Source organism: Peromyscus maniculatus, chromosome 10 (genome assembly GCF_049852395.1).
Source record: "Peromyscus maniculatus bairdii isolate BWxNUB_F1_BW_parent chromosome 10, HU_Pman_BW_mat_3.1, whole genome shotgun sequence".
NCBI classification, from domain to species: Eukaryota; Metazoa; Chordata; class Mammalia; order Rodentia; family Cricetidae; genus Peromyscus; species Peromyscus maniculatus.
In genome coordinates this window covers 91,892,816-91,912,259 of record NC_134861.1, presented here as the reverse complement: position 1 = coordinate 91,912,259, position 19,444 = coordinate 91,892,816, and the positions used below count along the sequence as shown (strand labels likewise).

At 44.4% G+C, this 19,444-nt stretch overlaps 1 protein-coding gene across 3 annotated transcripts in view; it reads left to right on the top strand.

Annotated features, from left to right (window-relative positions):
- The window catches only part of Rasgef1b (RasGEF domain family member 1B), a 521,256-nt gene that overhangs the window by 330,742 nt on the left and 171,070 nt on the right, over window positions 1-19,444 (top strand). The window contains exon 1 of one of the 3 annotated variants that reach the window (XM_076546691.1): window positions 834-1,123. The exons of the other annotated variants lie outside the window; for them this stretch is intronic. Coding sequence (XP_076402806.1) covers window positions 983-1,123 — 141 coding nt within the window. The 5' untranslated portion in view covers window positions 834-982. Of the gene's footprint in view, window positions 1-833; window positions 1,124-19,444 lie in introns of those variants that run through there. 3 annotated transcript variants of the gene reach the window in all.

Here is a 19,444-nt window from a genome sequence, read left to right as displayed (position 1 = left end):
GGTGACTGGGTGTCTCCTTCAATGTGTCACAGCCTTGTTATGGGCCAGCACCTCCGTGGCACCTCCGTGGCACTTAGTGGCACAGCCCTTTCACTTCCTCATTCTGTGTCAGCTTAGTGAGCCAGCAGGGCTGCAGAAAGCATGAGGAAAAGGAGGCTCAGTTGTGACGGGGTGGCGGGGCAAAGGACTCTTGCCTGGCTTTTCTTTGTCAAAGCAGAGGAGAAACCTCTGGCAGATGGCAAGTGTAGAAGAACAGGAAGCCGTTCTGCTCCTTTATCACTATGTTGCTCACCAAGCAGAAACGGTTAGAAATGCTCTGGGTCAGAGAACAGACCCACATTTACTTTTTCCTATCCAAATTTTTTTTTTAACATCCAGAAAAATATTCCATCTAACTCAACTAAGAACCCTGTACTCATAAATAGATCCCCCTACACATAATCAAAATGATAATTTCCTCCTCTGGGCTAGACTAGCCCCAGTGGCCCGACTGCAATTATCGTCTATCTGCCAGACGACTGTGCTATCTCATTTTGTCAATCCATACTAATTTTCAGGCAATGCAAAGAGTGGGGTGGATCTTCCCCACACACACACACCCCTCCCCACTTCTCGGCAGCTCAAATCCTCTCAGTCTCCAGAGGCAGGCGTGACTGCTGGAAGCCAAATGGAATTTGCAATTCCCATGGCAGCCTTTATCATTGTTGTGCAAACATCACCCTCTTAGATACCTGTCTAGGGAGCGGCGTCCAACACTGTACAGTGCCCGGCCCCACAAGGTCAGAACTGTGCACCCACTATCCTAGCCAGGCCACGGAGCCACTGCCCCTGTCCTCGGAAGCTTTGCCTCCACGCTCGGCTTCAGCAGCAGGAGTGGGTCGTCGTCGTCGTCATTGTCACTAAATAGATAAGTAAGGAGGGGGTGCCGTCAGCCTTCCCTGGGGTGCATCAGTGTTTTAGGTGTACAAAAGTGGGCCCGTCTATGACAGAGGTGCATTTCCTGTCCTGGATCCCTTCTGCCAGCGGAGCGCAATGTCACGAGGTGGTTGATGTAGATAATTACATGGTGCGCGGCAGAGGCCTATTCAGAGCTGTCATCAAGAGGACTCCTGATGACAGGCAGGTAAGGACTCTATTTCCATGGTCCAGGGTGCTGATGAGAGTGAGAATCCGGCATCCGGGCCCTATTTGTCAGCGCTGATGAAATCAGCATTTCATCACTTCTGGGATGGATTTTTTTTTCCCCATTGAATGATTTATGTCACTTTATTCCATGATTGCCAGCACTTCTACCGCACGGAGAGCAAGCAGGGGGAGGGGAAGCAAGCTAAAGCACAAATACAACATCAACGCGTTGGCAGCTTTGCTGAATTGCTTGCTGTGGAGTAGGAAGTTTCACACTAGTCACTGTGGTGCCTTGGGCTGACTTTTGCAGAAAGGTGTATTTAACTCATTGCTATCACACTCCTTCTGAGAATTGACACAGACACAGACGCAGCTTTCCTAAAAGAATGAGGTTGGAACTCAAGTTTCTGTGCCCTAACTGGAAGTAGCACCGGGGTCCAGGCCACCTCACTGTTTGACACCCCCATACCCTGCCTTTTGAAGCCGAACTGTCTCTTCCCTTCTCATTTCGTCTGCTTGTTCTGTTCTTTCATTTTCCTCCTAGCTCTCTGACATGCCCTTAGCCCCCTTGGCTAATTCCCAGTTTCTGCCTGCAGTTCTATGCTGCGGGTGGTACCCAGGGCATGCAGTTAACCTTTCTCTGTCCCATTCTCCTCTTCCCCAGAGCTATCTTATCCCCATCCACTTAGAAGTTGGAGCTGTTTATCCCTGTACAGCTCACAGCCTGCTGGGTATTAACACATCGATGCCTCCTAGGCATCATAGATTTAATTAATTAAAAATGGAACTAAATATTATTTCTTCTTCCCGCCGCTCCATCTAAACCCTCAAATGTCACACTTGCTATCATTATTAAGAATTCTGTTCATGGCATGCATCCTCTGCAAAGGAGTCTGGATTTGAGAGATTCAATTATAAAATCCATGAGCTCTTTGCTGTGATGTGAGTATGGTCTGAGTGTCTCCCACAGGTCCGTTATGGTTGGAGGCTTGAGTCCTTGGATGGTTGGTTCTACAGCAACGTGATGGCAACTTTAGGAAGGAAATTCTCACGGGAGCTTCCCTAGCCACTGGAGCTGAGACGTTCTATGTGACCCTTCGCTGCTTCTCAAGTGACCGTTCAGAAGTTCTTCTGAGAGGGTTATTATAAAAGGGACCAGTTGGTCCCCACACAGCTCTCCTCTCTTCATGGAGTCCCACAATTGCCATCCATCATCCACCATATTCCAGCCACCAGGAGGCGTCAGTGAGTGCCCTGCAGGGCCTGCAGTATGTCATCTGGGGCATGAACTGTAAGCTAGGTAGACCTCTTCATGAGCATCCTCTGTTGGTTTTTGTTTTTTTTCCTTCTGTAATAAAGCCCGCTGTTGGGCTTTATCTCATTACAATCATAGCATTTCTATAAAGTCACATGTGTACAACATTTATCATTTGTGCTGGTTAGAAACTGAATAACATGGGTGTCCCTCTGAGGAGATAGGGGTTGGCAAACAGAGCCATTATGTAGCTCTTTGATATGAAAGGAGTGTTCCATGTTGTATTTTGAAGTAAAAAAAGCACCTCACCAATGAGTATATTTAGTAGTTAGTAGTCACTAACTCTACCTGTGTTCATGTGCTAGGAGGGGCATCTCACATGCTTTGCATTGTTTCCCCAGTGGGGCAGTGGTGTGGAGGAGTGAGCACGTGCTACCTTAGTAATACATGAAGAACATTTCATTGCTAATGCTCAAGGAAGAATGTCAGCATCATAGGCCTGTCCTTCCCTCTTCCTTGTGATGATTCATTGTGTTCAGGTCTGTGTCCTCTAGCCTACAAAGTCACCACAGGCAGGAACTGTGTTGTTTATTTTGTCTCCTGTCCCCTTGGACACCTCTTTAGTGTGGTTGCCTCACATTTCTATTTCATGAACGTCTCATGACGGTTTCTCCCGACTCACAGATATAACAAATGCCTTACCCACACCCTCACCTCACACACCAAATCCCCTCTTGTTCTCTAGGAAATGTGTCCTTGGAACATCCTGTACTATTCCAGGTTCTGTTGTTTAGTCTTCTGTGTGTATTTCACCCAGCTCGGCATCCTGCATTTGGTATCATTTTTAATCTTTTAACAGGAAGTATGTCAATAGGAATGAACAGACCCCTATGTGCATATCACATTGAAAGGAGCCAAAGATAACATCTGTAACAAACATGATGATGGAGGCAGTCAGAGAGCTAATGTCTCCTGTACGTCGTTTGGAAATCTGAAACATCATTTAGGCATGAACACAAAACTTTTGAAAACTTTCTCTGCTTTAGAGATTGAGTGGGGCGTCCAAAACTTTGGCCATTCCAAAGGGAACCTTTTTCCACACCTGTAGTCGTCTTCATATCCCCACTAGACACATGTGCACAAACATACTGCATCAACCTGTGTGTGACCCTCAACCTGCTGACTCATGCGTTCTCTGGCTCAGATCCAGCCCTTTTTGGATACTGATGGCTAATGCCTGAGTCTCCTGAAAGGGGTGTGGCCGATGTTCAACCAGACTTGATGGAGAAATTGCTCCACCAGCCTTTCTGTCAATTCTCCATGCGCTCACTGTTCCATTGCTGCATTCCAGATCCCTGACCAGTTGTGAGCCCACATCTGCCTCTGGCCAGCCACAGTTCATCAGATTGTACAACACACCGTGTGACCAGCCATGATGTCACTGACAACATGCAGGGAAGCAGCAGCACAAGATGCCTTAAAACAGGTCCAGTGAAGTCATCAGGATGCTATTTGTGTCCTGAAAATGTGGATCCAGGGCCAGTCCCGACCCTCTGTTGTTTCTCAGAGTGGCCACACCCCTCTCTTGACACTGTACTCACGGAAAAGTGGATCCCTTGCTAATCCACAAAAAATGCTGCTTGTCAGACAGAGAATTTTGTATTCTACTAAACTCTACTGGTAATAAAGACCAAGTAATTAGTAATTGTAATGGAAATGTAGTGCATACATACAGTGGAATTTTATTCAGCTATAAAAAAAAAATCATGAAATTTCCAGAAAATAGGTGGATCTGGAATTTATATTAAGTGAAGTAATCCAGAGTTAGAAAGACAAATACAGCATGCTCATCTATCTGTCTCTCTACCTCTCTACCTCTCTACCTATCTACCTATCTACCTATCTATCTATCTATCTATCTATCTATCTATCTATCTATCTATCTATCTATTATCTATCTATCATCTGTCTACCTATGGCCACGAATGTGCATATAGAACATGAGGTCAGAAAGGGGAGCACTGTAGAGGGGAAGCAGCTTCAAGGAAGGGGAGGGGGGAAGAATGGAACACGTGACAGGAAAGACAGACAGAGGCTCCTTGGGGTAGAAGGAGGAGACAGGTTAATGGAGGAGAACAGAGGACGGATCAACAAAACAAGTTATGTTTGGAAACACCGTAGAAAAATGTAATGCAGAGATCACGGAGGACAGAAGCAAAACAGTGCTGTCTGGACATCACGTGACCGCTGCACTCATAAACTCACGAGTGGCTGTGATTGCCTGTGCCCACCCCACCTACCCCTAACTGAGGAGCTACTGCCTATTGATGACTTCTGGGGAAGGAAGGGTCCGATCTCATTAAGGGTATATGGCCTCTGGTAGGTTGACCAGGTGCCCATGGAGGGCACACCTGTGAGTACATGGACAGCACAGATAGGACTCAATGGGTTATTGGGGGGTGGGGAGAGAAAGAGGACACAAAGTTGGGAGGGGTGGAGAGGTAAGGGGTGGATCTGGGAGGAGCTGAGAGGAGCAAGGAGGGTGGGGGATGCAGGCGTTGGGAATAGAACCAAAATATATTGTATGAAGTTTTCAAAGAATTAATAAAAATATTATATTTTAAAGGAAACATAATACTCTCTATACTAATTTAAACACAAAAAGTAATCGACAGGGAAGATCTTGGACCCTAAAGAAGGCTGCCTTTTGTGATGGTTATCTATATACAGTGAGGATGCGGTGGCAGATCTCGGACAAGTCACCAGATAGAGCTTCACTGTGACTGTGTTTCTTGAGCCCCGACCTTTCTGCATTGATTTTTTTTGCTACTGCTATTGAATTTTGTTTTCAAGATGAGGTCTTGCTAGGTAGCCCTGGCTGGCCTCAAACTTGCAGTGAGCCTCCTACCCCTCCCTACCTCCTGAGGGCTGGGATTACAAGCATACGCCATCACACCAAGCTGTCTTTGAATTTTTCAAGTGGTTAATATTAAACTAGTAACTATCACAGAGCTATTTTTCCCTTGGTCATAGTAAACTGAGTATGGTCCACTTATTCCACTTGGTCAGGCATTCTGATGTAGTCAGACCACTGTGGAGGGTGGGGGGGCATTTATTATACATCTTGACTCTATTGGGAGCCACCTCTCCACCTTAAGCAGCAAACTATGCTGTGAATGAGCACAGTCTCCCAGTATCAGAAGTTAGTAGGGGCTTTGCCCAGGGAGAGGAATTAAAAATCAGCCCATAAAAATAAATGAATCTGTTTCCATAGTGAAGGGGATTTTTTTTTCCCTCTGTAGTTTTAAATCCTGTGTTCCCCATAGACCCCTTAGGCAGAATAACAATAAACTTGAAGAAAACGTTTTATTATCTTAATGGAGTCTTAATTTAAAGCCAAAAGGCTTTAAATTATCTGCCCAAGGATACCACTGGCCATAACTTTTGGTATTGAATTCCTGTATAGAGTTGCATAAGGATTAGCATATCCTAGAGTCCAACCAGCAGAGAGAGAGAGAGAGAGAGAAAGAGAGAGAGAGAGAGAGAGAGAGAGAGAGAGAGAGAGAGAGAGAGAGAGAGGAGGGGAAGGCCTCATGGGGTGATGGGTTGCACCTGTCCTGTTTAATATTTCACTGGTGAAGGAAGAGCGTATGCGTTTTCATCTGCCAAGTGAAGTTTTGCACTGGTGGAGCCCGTGTGGTGAGCACAATGGGGCTTCCTCATTACGCCCCCAAATCATGTTCCACAGCCACAGGAAGAAATCCTCACTAGCAGCAAAGCCGGAGTCTACGCTCTTTAGCCAACACCCAGCTCCAGGGCCTTTGCCTTTGTTTTTGTAGACCTGCTAAGGAGGCTCCCAGAAGCCGGCACCTGTCCTTTCAGCGTGGGGCTGTAGACACAAAGGACCAGGAAGAACAACCCCCCAAATTCCCAGGCAGAAATGTCCTCAGGTGCAGGTGAGGACCTGAAGTGTCTCTAGAAAGGCAGGGCTGACGTGAAAGCTCTGTGTGTGCATGGGAAACTTGGTGGTCTTCATGGAATGGGGTCAGTGACATGGGACTGTCAAGAGCTGAAAATGAAAGGCCCGGGGAATTATTGTCTGAAGAGCTATCTCGATGGAAATTTCTAATTCTTTTCTTTAATTCTTCCTAAGGCTGCCTATCCCTGAATTTTCTTGGAAGGATTAGGGCCTCTGTCTATTGTGCCAGGATAACTACTATTGCTAGCCCTTCCAATTCCGAAAAGTTTGACTAATAAATACTCAGGACAGCATACTCATAGTTCGCAATAGTAAAATTTATTTAGCCTTCCACTATGGATACTTTCTGTATTCCTTCCCATAATTATATATGTGGCTTCTTATACTGACTCATGTGGCTTTCCCTGGTGTAAATGCTGCCAACCTCAGGTTTTTTGAAGCTAATGATAAGTGACATGTGTGACCATGGAGTTGTTTATCAAGAAGAGAAGTGAAGAATAAAAGACTTTCCCCCATTTGTATGTATTATCTGCGTTCTATGATGACCCATCAAGTAATGTTATCATTTATAGACTTTCAGTAAAAGTGTAGTCACAAATGACAGAATATCATGATAGTTAGGGAAGTGTTTAGGATTAATAAAAAACCCAAAAAATTTGGAGTAGGTCTTGTTGCTAACATACGACAGTGAGGTTGGTAAGAGGAGAAAGGGAATTTGAGATACTATTGTTTTCTCTTATCATTTGAGGTTTTTTTGATTGTGAAATATTTCATGTTTGGTATAGAGTATTCAAAGAGAAATAAAGGAATAAAGGGGAAGTGTAGTTGGAAGGTTTCTCTGGTCCTGCTTGGCCACGCTATTGGGACAAATCTCTCTCACTCACGGTCCCGCAGCTGCTCAGACCCAAATAAACACACAGAGGCTTATATTATTTACAAACTGTATGGTCTATGGCAGATCTTTTGCTAGCTAGGGCTTATATCTTAAATTAACCCATTTCTATTCATTTGTGTTTTGCCACGTGTTCATGGCTTACCAGTCTGCTGGCATATTGTTCCTTGGGCAGCAGCTGGCATCTCTCGGCTCTCTGCCTTCCTTCTTCCTGTCTCTCTTGGATTTCCTGCCTGGCTATAACCTGACTCGCCATAGGCTAGAGCAGCTTCTTTATCAACCAGTCATAGCAACACATATTCACAACATATGGAAAGACACCCCACAGCAGGGAAGATAGAAGATAGGAAGTGACTGGTCTCCCCGAAGGATAATGATCAACTTTTTGATGTATATATTCTAAAATGGAGCATTGTGTGTACAGTCATAACGGTTCACTGTGATGTCATTGTATCATCACGATACTCTACTGTGTAGATACACTGTTTTACTGTGGCATCACAGAAGCATTTTTAAATAACATATGTCATTCTGCCATCACTTTGGAGCATTGTGTTGATAACAGTGGAGCTGTGCTGTTCATGAACCATTATTGTCTAGAAATACAGCATTGTGATGTCACAACAGATCATTTTGATATCACATTGTACTTGTGATGTCACATGCAGCCTTGTGTTGGCACAAAGAGGCACTGTGATGTGACAATAGAACACTGTGATGGCACAACAAAGCTGTGAGGTCACAGCGTACCATTGTGATCTCACAGTTGAACACCAAGAAGTCAACTAGAACAATGATGACACCGTGGAACAGAGTGATGCCACCGTGGAACATCCTGATGTCACAATGGAGCTGTGATGTCATAATAGAACATTGTATTGGCACAGGCAGCGATGATGTCACCAGGCAGCATTGGTTTGTCACCATAGAAAACCATGATGGAGGACTGATGTCACTTGCAGCATTGTGAGGGTACAAAGGAGAACTGTGAGGTCACTTTACTGTATTGTAGCGCCACTGTGGAGCTATGATTTCACAATGCAACATTGTCTTGGCACAGTGGGGCATTCTCACAGCTCAACAGAGAGTTGAGGTGCCACAAGGCGGCATTGTCTTGTACAGTAGAGCATTGTGATTTACAGTTGAGCTGTGATAACACAGTGCACACTGTGAATTCACAGTAGAGCATGTCTTGTTTCTTACTTATTCACACTTGTGAGAATGTCTATCTGCATACTCATTCTCTGAGGAACAGTGTCGTATTAGAATCACCTCTTTTGCATGGGCTGCACTGCAGCTGTCAGCTTTTTCTCATTGTGTAGCCTGCGTGACTTACTCAAGTGGCAAATTGAAGATGTCAGCTGTGTAGTGTTTATGTAAACACCTCAGGTGGTAGGGGAGAACTTTGAAGAAACAGTATGAATAGCTTTTATTATTTTATTTGGGCCTGAAAATGTTCTTTCCAAGGCTATTTTGCTCTTACCCGAGTCTTCTGTCCTGGCGATCCAGAGCCTACAATTGGGAACACTGAATCGGAGCCAGAGATTGGTATATAATAAATTCTAATTCATCATTTACTATTGTCTGCCAGCTTAGCAGATCTCCATCCACTGTTTTGTCACCATGGAGGTGTTTATTCTTACCACATAACATCAATGCGCAGGTAAAATGAAATCAGAAATATCCTTCACAATGTCTAGAAATATCACAGTATCAGATAGTGGCAATCAATTGATAGTGGCTATTAGAGAAATGTGTTGATTGTAGATTCTTATAAAATGGAGTTAGTGGGGGAACCCAGGATTTGGAATGTAAAATATTTGAACTTAGATTTCACCAGCCCAACTGATTATAATTATAATGCAGTTCATTTAGCCTGTTATTTATATCTATCTATCTATCTATCTATCTATCTATCTATCTATCTATCTATCTATCTATCTAGGCTGGAGTTTCCTCATCAACCACCTGAAATGTTACATAAAAATGTTTGCAAATAAATTTTTGATGATAATGATATTGATTTCCTTAGCAACTGAAAGAAGATGAGGAGATAATATCGGTCTGTCATACAATGCTAAGATGAACGAGAGAAGTGTGTTGTTACTCCTCTAGTCCTCCAGCTTTGACTTGATCCTATGCTTTAAGGATGGCTGTACACAGATTCACTAGAAGAGTTAGAAACACAAATAAGAGCACCACAGAGAGGTAGATAGATGAGGACTGCTGAGGGGCTAGGCTGCAGATCAAATGCCCCAAAGCCGTTGTCATCGGCCACCATGATTGAGAACTATTTCTGTGCTGTGTAAGCAAAAGGAAGTCACTGGAGAAGTTAACTTAACTCAAGGGGTGTGGATGGAAAACCTGCTCCTCCCCAGAACCAATGAGGCCAAAAAGATACAGACCTGGAACTAGACCCACTGGATGTGGAGGAGCTGGACTACCTCCCTGTTGAACCACAAGGTTCTGAGTACTTGAAAGCGTAGAGTTCAAAGACAGTGGTGCTCTCAGCTCTGCAGGGGAAGGACCTGTGATTTCAGATGTGTGAGATCTTGGCATTCTGGGCTCTTGTGCTTTGTCTTGTCTGGAGGGCTGCTGCAATGTCCTTGTTGCCTGTCTCTGGTGTTAACCTTCTGCAAGCTGTTTTTCATAGTCTGGCAGCTGCCTGAACTCATTTTCTGCATTAACAAGTTACCACAAAAATGGCAAGAAATAGCACCATCTATGAGTTCTCTTTCCTGTGGGCACGGGGTGACTGGACTCTGCTCAACATCTCACCAGGCTGAGATCTTGGTATCAGCTGACTGAGTTCTCACCTGGAAACTTGGGGTCTGTTCCATGTTCATCCATGCAGCTAGCAGCCCCTTCCCTTTATAGGACTTAAGTTCCTGTTTCCTAGCTGGCTAGTGGTCAGGGGACACTCTCAGAATTTTCACACATACCATCCTGTAGGCAGATGTTTCTGTCCTGCCAACAACTCCCAAATACCCAGCAGCTGCTTCCCAAGTAATTGACTCAGAGGCTTAATATTACTTATAAATGATCGGCTGGTAGCTCAGGCTTATTACTAACTAGCTCTTACACTTAACATATAATTCTTATCTATGTCTAGCCATGTGACTTGGTACCTTTCTCCGTATGACATTCTCATCTTGCTTCCTCTGCATCTGGCTGGTGACTCTGACTCTGCCCTTCCTCTTCCCGGCATTCTTAGTTTGGTTACCCACCCTATACTTCCTGCCTGGTTACTGGCCAATCAGCATTTTATTAAACCAATTAGAGTGACAAATCTTTACAGTGTGCAAGAGGATTATTCCACAACATCATCCTGCTATGGAATGGTCTTTTGTTATACTGTGAATATGTGTTTCTCTCATTGGTTGATAAATAAAGCTGATTTGGCCTATAGCCAGGCAGAATAAGGCTGGACAGGAGAGCCAAATGGAGATACAGGGAGAAGGAGGGCAGAGTTGGGCAGAAACAATCCAGCCACCCAAGGAACAAGATGTCAGAGAACTGGTAAGCCATGGGCCACATGGCGATGCATAGATTAATAGAAATGGGTTAATTTAAATGTAAGAGCTAGCCAGTAATAGGCCTGAGCCATCAGCCAAACATAATATAAGCCTTCTGAGTGATTATTTGGAAATGGCTACCTTCATGATGGGGCAGGACAAAGAAAAACCAGTGATTATACCATCCCAACCCATCACACCAGCCCCTTACAGAGAATCTTCCTCACATATTTATCTCACAGTCTCTGTCTCTGTCTCTGTCTCTGTCTCTCTCTCTCTCTCTCTCTCTCTCTCTCTGTGTGTGTGTGTGTGTGTGTGTGTGTGTGTGTGTGTGTGTACCTACATCCCATCCCCTCTCCCCACCCCTATCTTTACCAGGAAGGGCACAGGCCCTTTTAAGGTCTGACCTAGTTCTCACTAAAAACAATCTCCCCTGTTTAAAATCACCCCACCTGAAACCTTTATTACCTCCAAAACAATTAATTCACACAAATAAATTAATAAATTAGTTTTAATGGCTGAGAATGTGGGTGTGTATATCTCTATGTGTCTGTGTGTGTGTGTCTGTATGTGCACGTGCATCTGTGTGTGCATTCATCCATTCAGCAATCTGGGACTCTAGGGCACCACCTTAGACTTTTGCTTACAGAGTAAAAATACATGCTTAAAGCTTTTCAGAGGGTTCTCATTCTTCCTGCGGAATGAAACTCGTGTTCCTTATCTTGGCGTTTAAGACTCGCCACAGTCCAGCCATCTGTCCAGACTTGCCTTCACTCGCTCTGTGCCCTGTACCTTCCTCAGCTACCTTACAGCTGTAGCATTCCATTCAGACTTTTGTGGCTTTGTATACTGCAGAGGTCCTTACCTCTGACCTGTAGCTAGTGTTCTTCTTGGTACTTGAAATGCCTTTCCTAGACATACTCCTGAGAAAACTCTTCGTGGGCCAGGACAAGTTTCCTCTCCTCTAGGTGTCCTTCCCTAGATTCACAACAAACATTTATTGAGTACCTACTATGTTCCAGACACTGGAAGAGATATAACAATCTCCCTCCCACGCCCTCCCTCCCTCCATTCTTCCCTTCCTCCTTCTTCCCCTTCCTTTCTCCCCTCCCCCCAATTCATCTCCAAGCTCTTCTTCCCCTGGGAAGACAGGAAATCACAAAGCTAACTCTAAGATCTGTCAGATTATGATAGTGCTATGAAAAAGGATAAAGTGGAGTGAAAGCGTGACACACTTGTCATTCTGTGTGCCATGAGCTCCTCTGTGATGGGCAGCTGAGCAGAGATGTGGAGGAAGGGGGGGCAGACGTTACAGAAAAGGTCACTGCCCTTGCTGTTCCTCTTGTCCGCATTCTAGCCAGATGGATGAACAACAACAAAGCTCTGTAGGCAGAACCGCCAGGAAGCACAAAGGCTCTGTGGTAGGCAGTCCCTTGGTGCTCAGTTAATATGGGCCTGGCCTCATAGAAACATTTGGATTCTTCTGGGAAGAATGCTATTCATTAGAAATGGAGGAGGAAGAAGATGGCGGCGAGGTTCAGTTCCTGGGGAGGTTCACTGACAAGCGAAACAGGGTACCAAGGACCAGGAGAACAGACAGGCCTCATGTCAGGGCGCTAAGCCTCAAGTGGCCCCAAGGCACAAACAGGGAATCTAAAGCTGTAGGAGCACAGCCATCGGGCTAGTCTGTACACACTAATGAGTACAGTCTTAGAGACATGGGCAGCCTTGGCACATCCCAGCTCTAGCTGCCAATTGGGCTGTTATTCTCAAGACAGTTTTATACTCAGAGTCTATATTGTCGTTTTCTCATTTCTTTGGAAAGCATGCTTTACAGTCCTGTCTTCTGACTTTTTAAAGTTGGGAACAAATTCATGTCTTCCTGGTGTGGTCAAGGGACCGAATGGGTAGAGCAATTCCAGAAAGAAATTAAAACCAATATGGCCTTATCTTTTGATGGGGTTTTTCTAAATTATAAAGAGGGGGAAGACTGTCAAGGTCCCTTGAAAAGGCATGTTTGTTCTGGAGATTGGGGTTGATTTAGGAGGGTGAAAACCACAAAGGTCCCTTGCTACTAATCCATGGAACAGTAAATACTTGTTCGTCTTCTCTGACTTTTTCTCTTCCTGGGCCTCCTCTGATATCAGCTTTTCTTTTTTTTCTTTCTACTTTTTCTTTTCTTGCTTTGCTATGTAGCCTTTTCTGCTTACTCATAGTTTCCACTGCCTCAAAACTTTGGTTTCCTGCTTCTAAGAACACCGCTACACCGTGGCTTTTCAGGTTCAGGTCCCACCATTAACTCATATGCTTTGTCTGCGTGACTTAATTCACATTTAAGAGAGAAAACTTAGCCTTTCCAGCTCATCTTTTCTTTTTTTCTGCATACCCATAAACTGCAGGATTAGTGTGGCTCAGTTGTCCACCATTAGCTTAATTACCTAAAGCTAGGAGAAGGGGAGGAAAGAAGGGGGATTGTAGGTTTACAATGTAGCTATCCAAATGCCAGGGGCTAAACGAGGAAAAGGTTCCACAAATGATGATGTGGAAGTGTAAGCCAAATAAACCCTTTCCTCCCCAACTTGCTTTTAGTCATGGTGCTTCATCACAGCAGTAGTAACCTTGACAAGGACACTGAATAAATGAATTCTGTCATTCATATGTTATTTGCACAGGAAGGAAGAAAGATCACATTCCTAAATCCTAAACTGAGTATTCCCTGAACTCACTTGGGGCGTAAATGTGTCTCCGGATTTCTAATTTGTCCTCTTTTATTTGGAGTAAATATGTGATGTCTTCAATATGTTTACCAATATGTTAGTCAGGACAGGCTACACTGTACCACAATAACCCATGATCCCCTAAAATCGAAGTGCCTCAACTGGGCAGGGAACATGGTCACTCAGAAGCCTAGGCTGGTGGTGTTGCCAGCCTCCTCTGATGTCACGGGCTCGGCATGGTACTTAGAGTTTGAGGTTGTAAGAAAAGATGTGATGCTAACCACAGTGATCGCCAGGTCTCCTTCGAGCCTCTTTACCGAGGTCGTTGTGATGTCAAGGGAGGCTGAGAAGTCCTCCAGGGTGTCCAGGCAGGAAAAGAAAAGCAGCTAAAGTAAGCGCACTTGCCTCTCACAACCAGCAACCGATGCTGTGGAGTCAGCTTTGACCCCCACTGCAGAGAACTGGAGAATGCGACGGTGACTTTTTAGGTTAAGTTGGATTTAGCAAAGCTTGAAATAGAGTTAGAACTGAATAACGATAATTACACGACTCTTATTGTGCGTGTATGAGTAACACTTAAAGTGTGATTTTGTTTTTCAGTAAATTAGAGGGGGAAAGTAGCAGTAGGCTGGAAGTGGCCACTGGCCCATGCGAGTGATTCATTCGGGACTTTGGCCTGCTGTGAAATCTGTATCCACGCCAGCACCTCTCCACACTCAGTCTGTTTACCCTCTTTAAATGTGAAGTTACTCCAACAGAATCCACCTCTCAGAGCAGAGACAGCCGCGTGGGCCTGACCTCTCAGGCGCCATTAAGCAGGAGAAGAAAAGGCTTTCTGCCCTCGAAGACAGTGGAGTGTGGCTTTTTTCTCCTAGTGTGAAGGAAATTCTGTCGTATCAGCTCAGTCACTGACCCCAAACACTCAGGCTTGGCAGGAGGCCTCGGATGTAGTGTCAGGCCCAGTTTTCATAAATCACCCTGACCCACCTGGGAAATACGTGAACAGCCATTGTACCTCTTCTGTTCCTCCCAAAAGTGTAGGATTTCCATTTCTGGATGGACTAGTTGACACACTGATTCATGCAAATGAGAGGAATCGACTATGAGGCATTGTCAACAGACCAGCTTCCACCGTTAAAATATACGCTCGTTGTAAAGTAACTTTATGAAATATGAAAAATGCATACAGTCTGCAGCTCAGCAAGCCCTGACAAATGTATTCATCTTCACCGATTCTGTGCAGGGCAGAGTGGGGGTTGCTAGGGATGAACCAGAGGCAGGATTACTGTCCCCACGGAGAAGCACTCAGAGATAATCGCTGTTGAACATTTAAATGTAAAACCCAAATCTTTCCAGTCACTTCATTTGCACACCCCCACGCCACCCACACATTGAACTCAGGAGACTGGGGCAAGTAAGAGGAGCTTCCAGCTGCTCTGGGTGTGGCCTGTTTCCAAATCACAATCCTTCCAGGTCAGGACACATGCCCTGCCCTTACAGCCAGCATGTAGACAGACGGACAGTATAGATTACAGAGAGCAAATACACATCGATGTGGATGATGGTGATTTCTCCTGGATCAGCACAAAATCCGTTCCCTTCAAGTGTGTGGGCAGCACATCCCGAAAGTAACCAAGGAAGCGAATCTTTTCAGCCTATTACAAGTTTACATAGAAAGCTGAATTCTCAGTGGGTGAGGAAACTGGCATTAACCAGATTCTAAATTTCAGCCAAAACAAATAGGCTTCATAGGCCAAAGCTCAAAGCTGTCAGTCAAAGAGCAGAGGGCGTTTCCTGCTGAAAGGTCAGTGAAATAGCTCTTCCTTCCTGTGAGCCCTGTCACCATGCTTCCTGCTGCACCTGCCATTCGGAGCTTAGTAGTCGAAATTCTTTATTGTTGTCAGGCCAGGTCAAGTAGAGTCCAGTAGATGTAATGAAGGACTGGTGTGGATTAGCTTTCTTTTCTCTTCTTTCTCCTGTTTACTTGTAGCAGTAGTCTAACAGGATATATGCAGGCAGAAGTTTCTGTTCCACAAGCCACTCCCAAGTAACCATACAGGCTTAATGTTAATGATAGATGCTCCGCCAATAGCTCAGGCTTGTTACTAACTCTTACATTTAAATTAACCCATATTTCTTTTTTATTTTTCATTTTTCTTTATGAAGAAAATTTCTACTCACTCTACATACCACCCACAGATCCCACCTCCTCCCTCCTCCCATCTCCTAGCCCTCCTTCCAAAGCCACCCCACATCCCCATATCCCCCAAATCAAGGTCTCCCATGGGGAGTCAGCAGAGCCCGGCATACTGAGCCTAGGCAGGTCCAAGCCCCTTCCCACTGTACCAAGGGTGTGCAAGGCACCACACCACAGGCACCGGATTCCCAAAAGCCTATCCATGCACTGGCGACGGATCCTGATCCCCCTGCCTGGGTGCTCCCTAAACAGTTCGAGCCAAACAACCATCTTCTGTATCCAGAGGACCTAGTCCAGTCCCGTGGGGGCTTCACAGCTACAAGTCTACAGTTCATGGGCTTCCAATAGTGCAGCCAGTCATCTCTGTACGTCCTCCCATCATGATCTCGACATTCCCCGCCTGTAGAATCCCTCCTGTCTCATCAATTGGATTCCCAGAGCTCAGCCTGGCACCTGGCCGTGGATTTCTGCATCTGCCTCCATCAGTCCCTTGACAAAGGCTCTCTGATGATAGTTAGGGTATTCACTAGTCTGGTCACCAGAGTAGACCAGTCCAGGCACCCTCTGGACCACTGCCAGCAGTCCAAGGTGGTGTCATCCTTATGTAACCCATATTTCTTATCTACGCTTTGCCACGTGGCTTGGTACCTTTTCTCAGTATGGCATGCCCATCTTGCTTCTCCCTGTGACTCCTCTGACCCTGCCCTTCTTCCCAGAATTATTGGGTTGGCTGTCCCAACCTAATCCTTATCCTGTTCAGCTATTGGCCAGTCAGCTTCTTAGTAAACCAATCACCATGACATATATTCACACGGTGTAAAGGAATATTCTGCAGATACACTCCAAAGTCAAAAAGAGAAACTAAGAGAAACAGTGTCTTCGTTAACTGTCTCTGAAAATTTAGGTCAAGAAAAGCCATTGGAATGACACAGGGAGGAGCAAGTCATTCGGCTTGGAGGAACTAAGCACAAGGCTAAAGATGCCTTTGGCAAAAAAGGCACCTAAATACCAGGTTTTGAATCAGCAACGTGGCTCATTTTATGAGTTTCATAGCTGAGTTAGGGAGGAACAAAAAGCTTTCTGAGCCTTGGTTATTGTCTTCCATCAAGAGCATAGTTCTACTTCAGTCCTTGACAGACATTTCTGTGGGGTAGAAGTCATCTTTAAGATTATTCATTCTATGCAGGGACACTAAAGGAACGCTCACTGTTTATCCAGAATGCAGCAGATTGGACACCTTCGAATAGGATTGTGGGTTGGTGTTGCACATTTTCCTGGTGCTGTACAAGCTGTCTTCGCGCCTTCTCTAGAGGAGGCTGCCTTTTTTCAGCACAGGAGCCTGGACAAAGTATGAAGTGCATGGAGGTGCTCAGCTTCTCCTGCTGCAATTTGTCAAGAACTCAGCTGTCCACGTTCTGAAGGCGGCAGTGAACTTCCGGGAGCAGCAACTGGCCTGCGTGTGGCCCCGACCCGCTCACAGCAGCCCCAGCTGCAGACATGACACCATCAGTATGGAAGGCTGGCTTTGCTGTGGTCTGAAGGACACCACTATGCTATCACCCCACCTCAAGGCTGATTAATGACATGATTTGCATCTGGCAAATTTATGCTAAATTGTAAGCAGCAGGCAGCAGGTGACGCTGGGAGTGTTTGCACAATAGTGATTTCGAGAAAAGAGCTGGTGTGTAATTAAATAAGCTAGGAAGGGAAAATATTTTTACTCTTCTTACTGCTCTGTTCTGCATTTCCTACCAAGCTAAGAAAAGCTTTTTCTTAGGGATTGACCCTAACTACTGATATGGAAGTGGATTCCAGGGTTGTCTTCTGATGCGACATGCCACACAAAAATGACCACCCCCCCACCCCCACCCCCACCCCCACCCCCCACCCCCGTATCAAATCTAGTCAGTTTCTCAAATCTTCTTGTGTCATCCATTTTGGAGCCACTGGAACTTAAGAACTGAGGGAAATGCCATCCCAGGAAGAAATCCTCTGCATCTGAATAAAGTGACCCTGAAGCATTTCCTAAGGGTCATAGGTCAGGAACACTTCATGCCAGTCAAACACTGGGAAGTCACTAGCAACATTAAACAGGACAAAAGTGGCCTCCCTGCTCACCAGCTAACCCTCATCTGGTCTTATCAACCTTAGATTCTGTAATATTCTTATAGGTTCAATCAAGACAGTATTTGGATAGGGAGACTCAAATTCAGTTTCTAAAAAAAAAATAAATAAATGAACAAAAATTAACAGCAAACCAAATTGTATTTTCTCTCTGTGGTGTATATACAACGAAAAACTTGAACCTTTCAGGAAGAGATCTGAATATTGATCAGGAAGAGGTATTAGTCCTGTGTCCTAGACGCATTCTGACATGGCAATGATTTAGGGATGCGAACTATTTTATGGGTATGAGTTACCACTATTACTTAAGTTGTTTTTTTCTGTGTGTTTGTTTGTTTTGTTTTTTACCTCAGTTGGAATGCACATCAGTAGCTTCCAGTAAACTCAAATATTTACGATTTGTCATGAGCTCCACTCCCTGGAATGTTCTTTCTGGATAATGACACAACTGCCATGTTGCCTAGAATATTCTACACAGACACTGGAAAAAAAAAAAAAAAACAGAACTCTGAAATATGGTTAGTGCTGTTTGCTCTCATTTAGAGTTAGCAAAATCTGTTTCAAATGCTTTATAATAAATTAATCAATTGTTTTCTCCATCTCAAAGAGTCAATGTTAACGTTGGTAAACAGTATGGTCTTTGGAATCTGACCATTTCTAATTCCTATTTTGTTAATTATTTATAGTTGATTTTACTAACTTACATCAATTTTTTAAATACCAGTTTTTTAATTTCAATGAATGTTAATCATTTATACTTCATAAGTTTTTGACTAACACAGAACACAGAACCTCTTGTAAAATTAGCCAGTAAGAACAATTACCTGGAATTATCTGTGGCTACTTTGGAGGCAGGGCAGGAGGATCTTTATGAGTTCAAGGCCAGCCTGGTCTACACAGCAAATTCCAAGCCAGCCAGGACTGCAAACTGAGACACTATCTGTACAAAATATAGATAGATAGATAGATAGATAGATAGATAGATAGATAGATAGATAGATAGATAATGTACTCTTCTGAAATACAGTTTGAATAATGGGTCACACTTTCTAATAATAAAATGGACCAGCTTGTTTATCAATTGAAGACTAAAAGGAACACCTTTTGATGAGGTGTGAGGACTCCTCTGAAGATGCTCCTTAGGGCTGTAACATAGTTGTCACTTCTTCTGTGTTCTAAGTTCCCTTCAGGGCATCTTCCCTTGGCCAGGAAGCTCATCTGATCAGGATTCACAACTACTTCCATGAGATACTAATCCTATTTCTGACCATACAAACAGGATCAAATTTACATACCTGCAATGTCCTAAATGGGGTAAAGTCTTCAAAGTAGACAGTATTGGGACAGCCATTATTTTTTTGTCCTGATATATTTGATTCTAAAACAAGGAGACTCTCCTTGGCCTCACCATCACTGTGGTGTACAACAGGTAATTGGTGAAGGCCAAGACCCCAGCTTGAGTCAGATCCAAAATGGGCTGCCTCAGATGAGGTCATATGGTTGTGCCTCTCTGTTATCTCCTAAATACCCATTTGTTTTGTTTTTAAAATAAATTAGCTATTTATTCAACCTCTTTTCATGCCAAAATGTTCTGTGCATATTCCACTATAATCAGTACATCCTCTGAAACAGGGAAAATT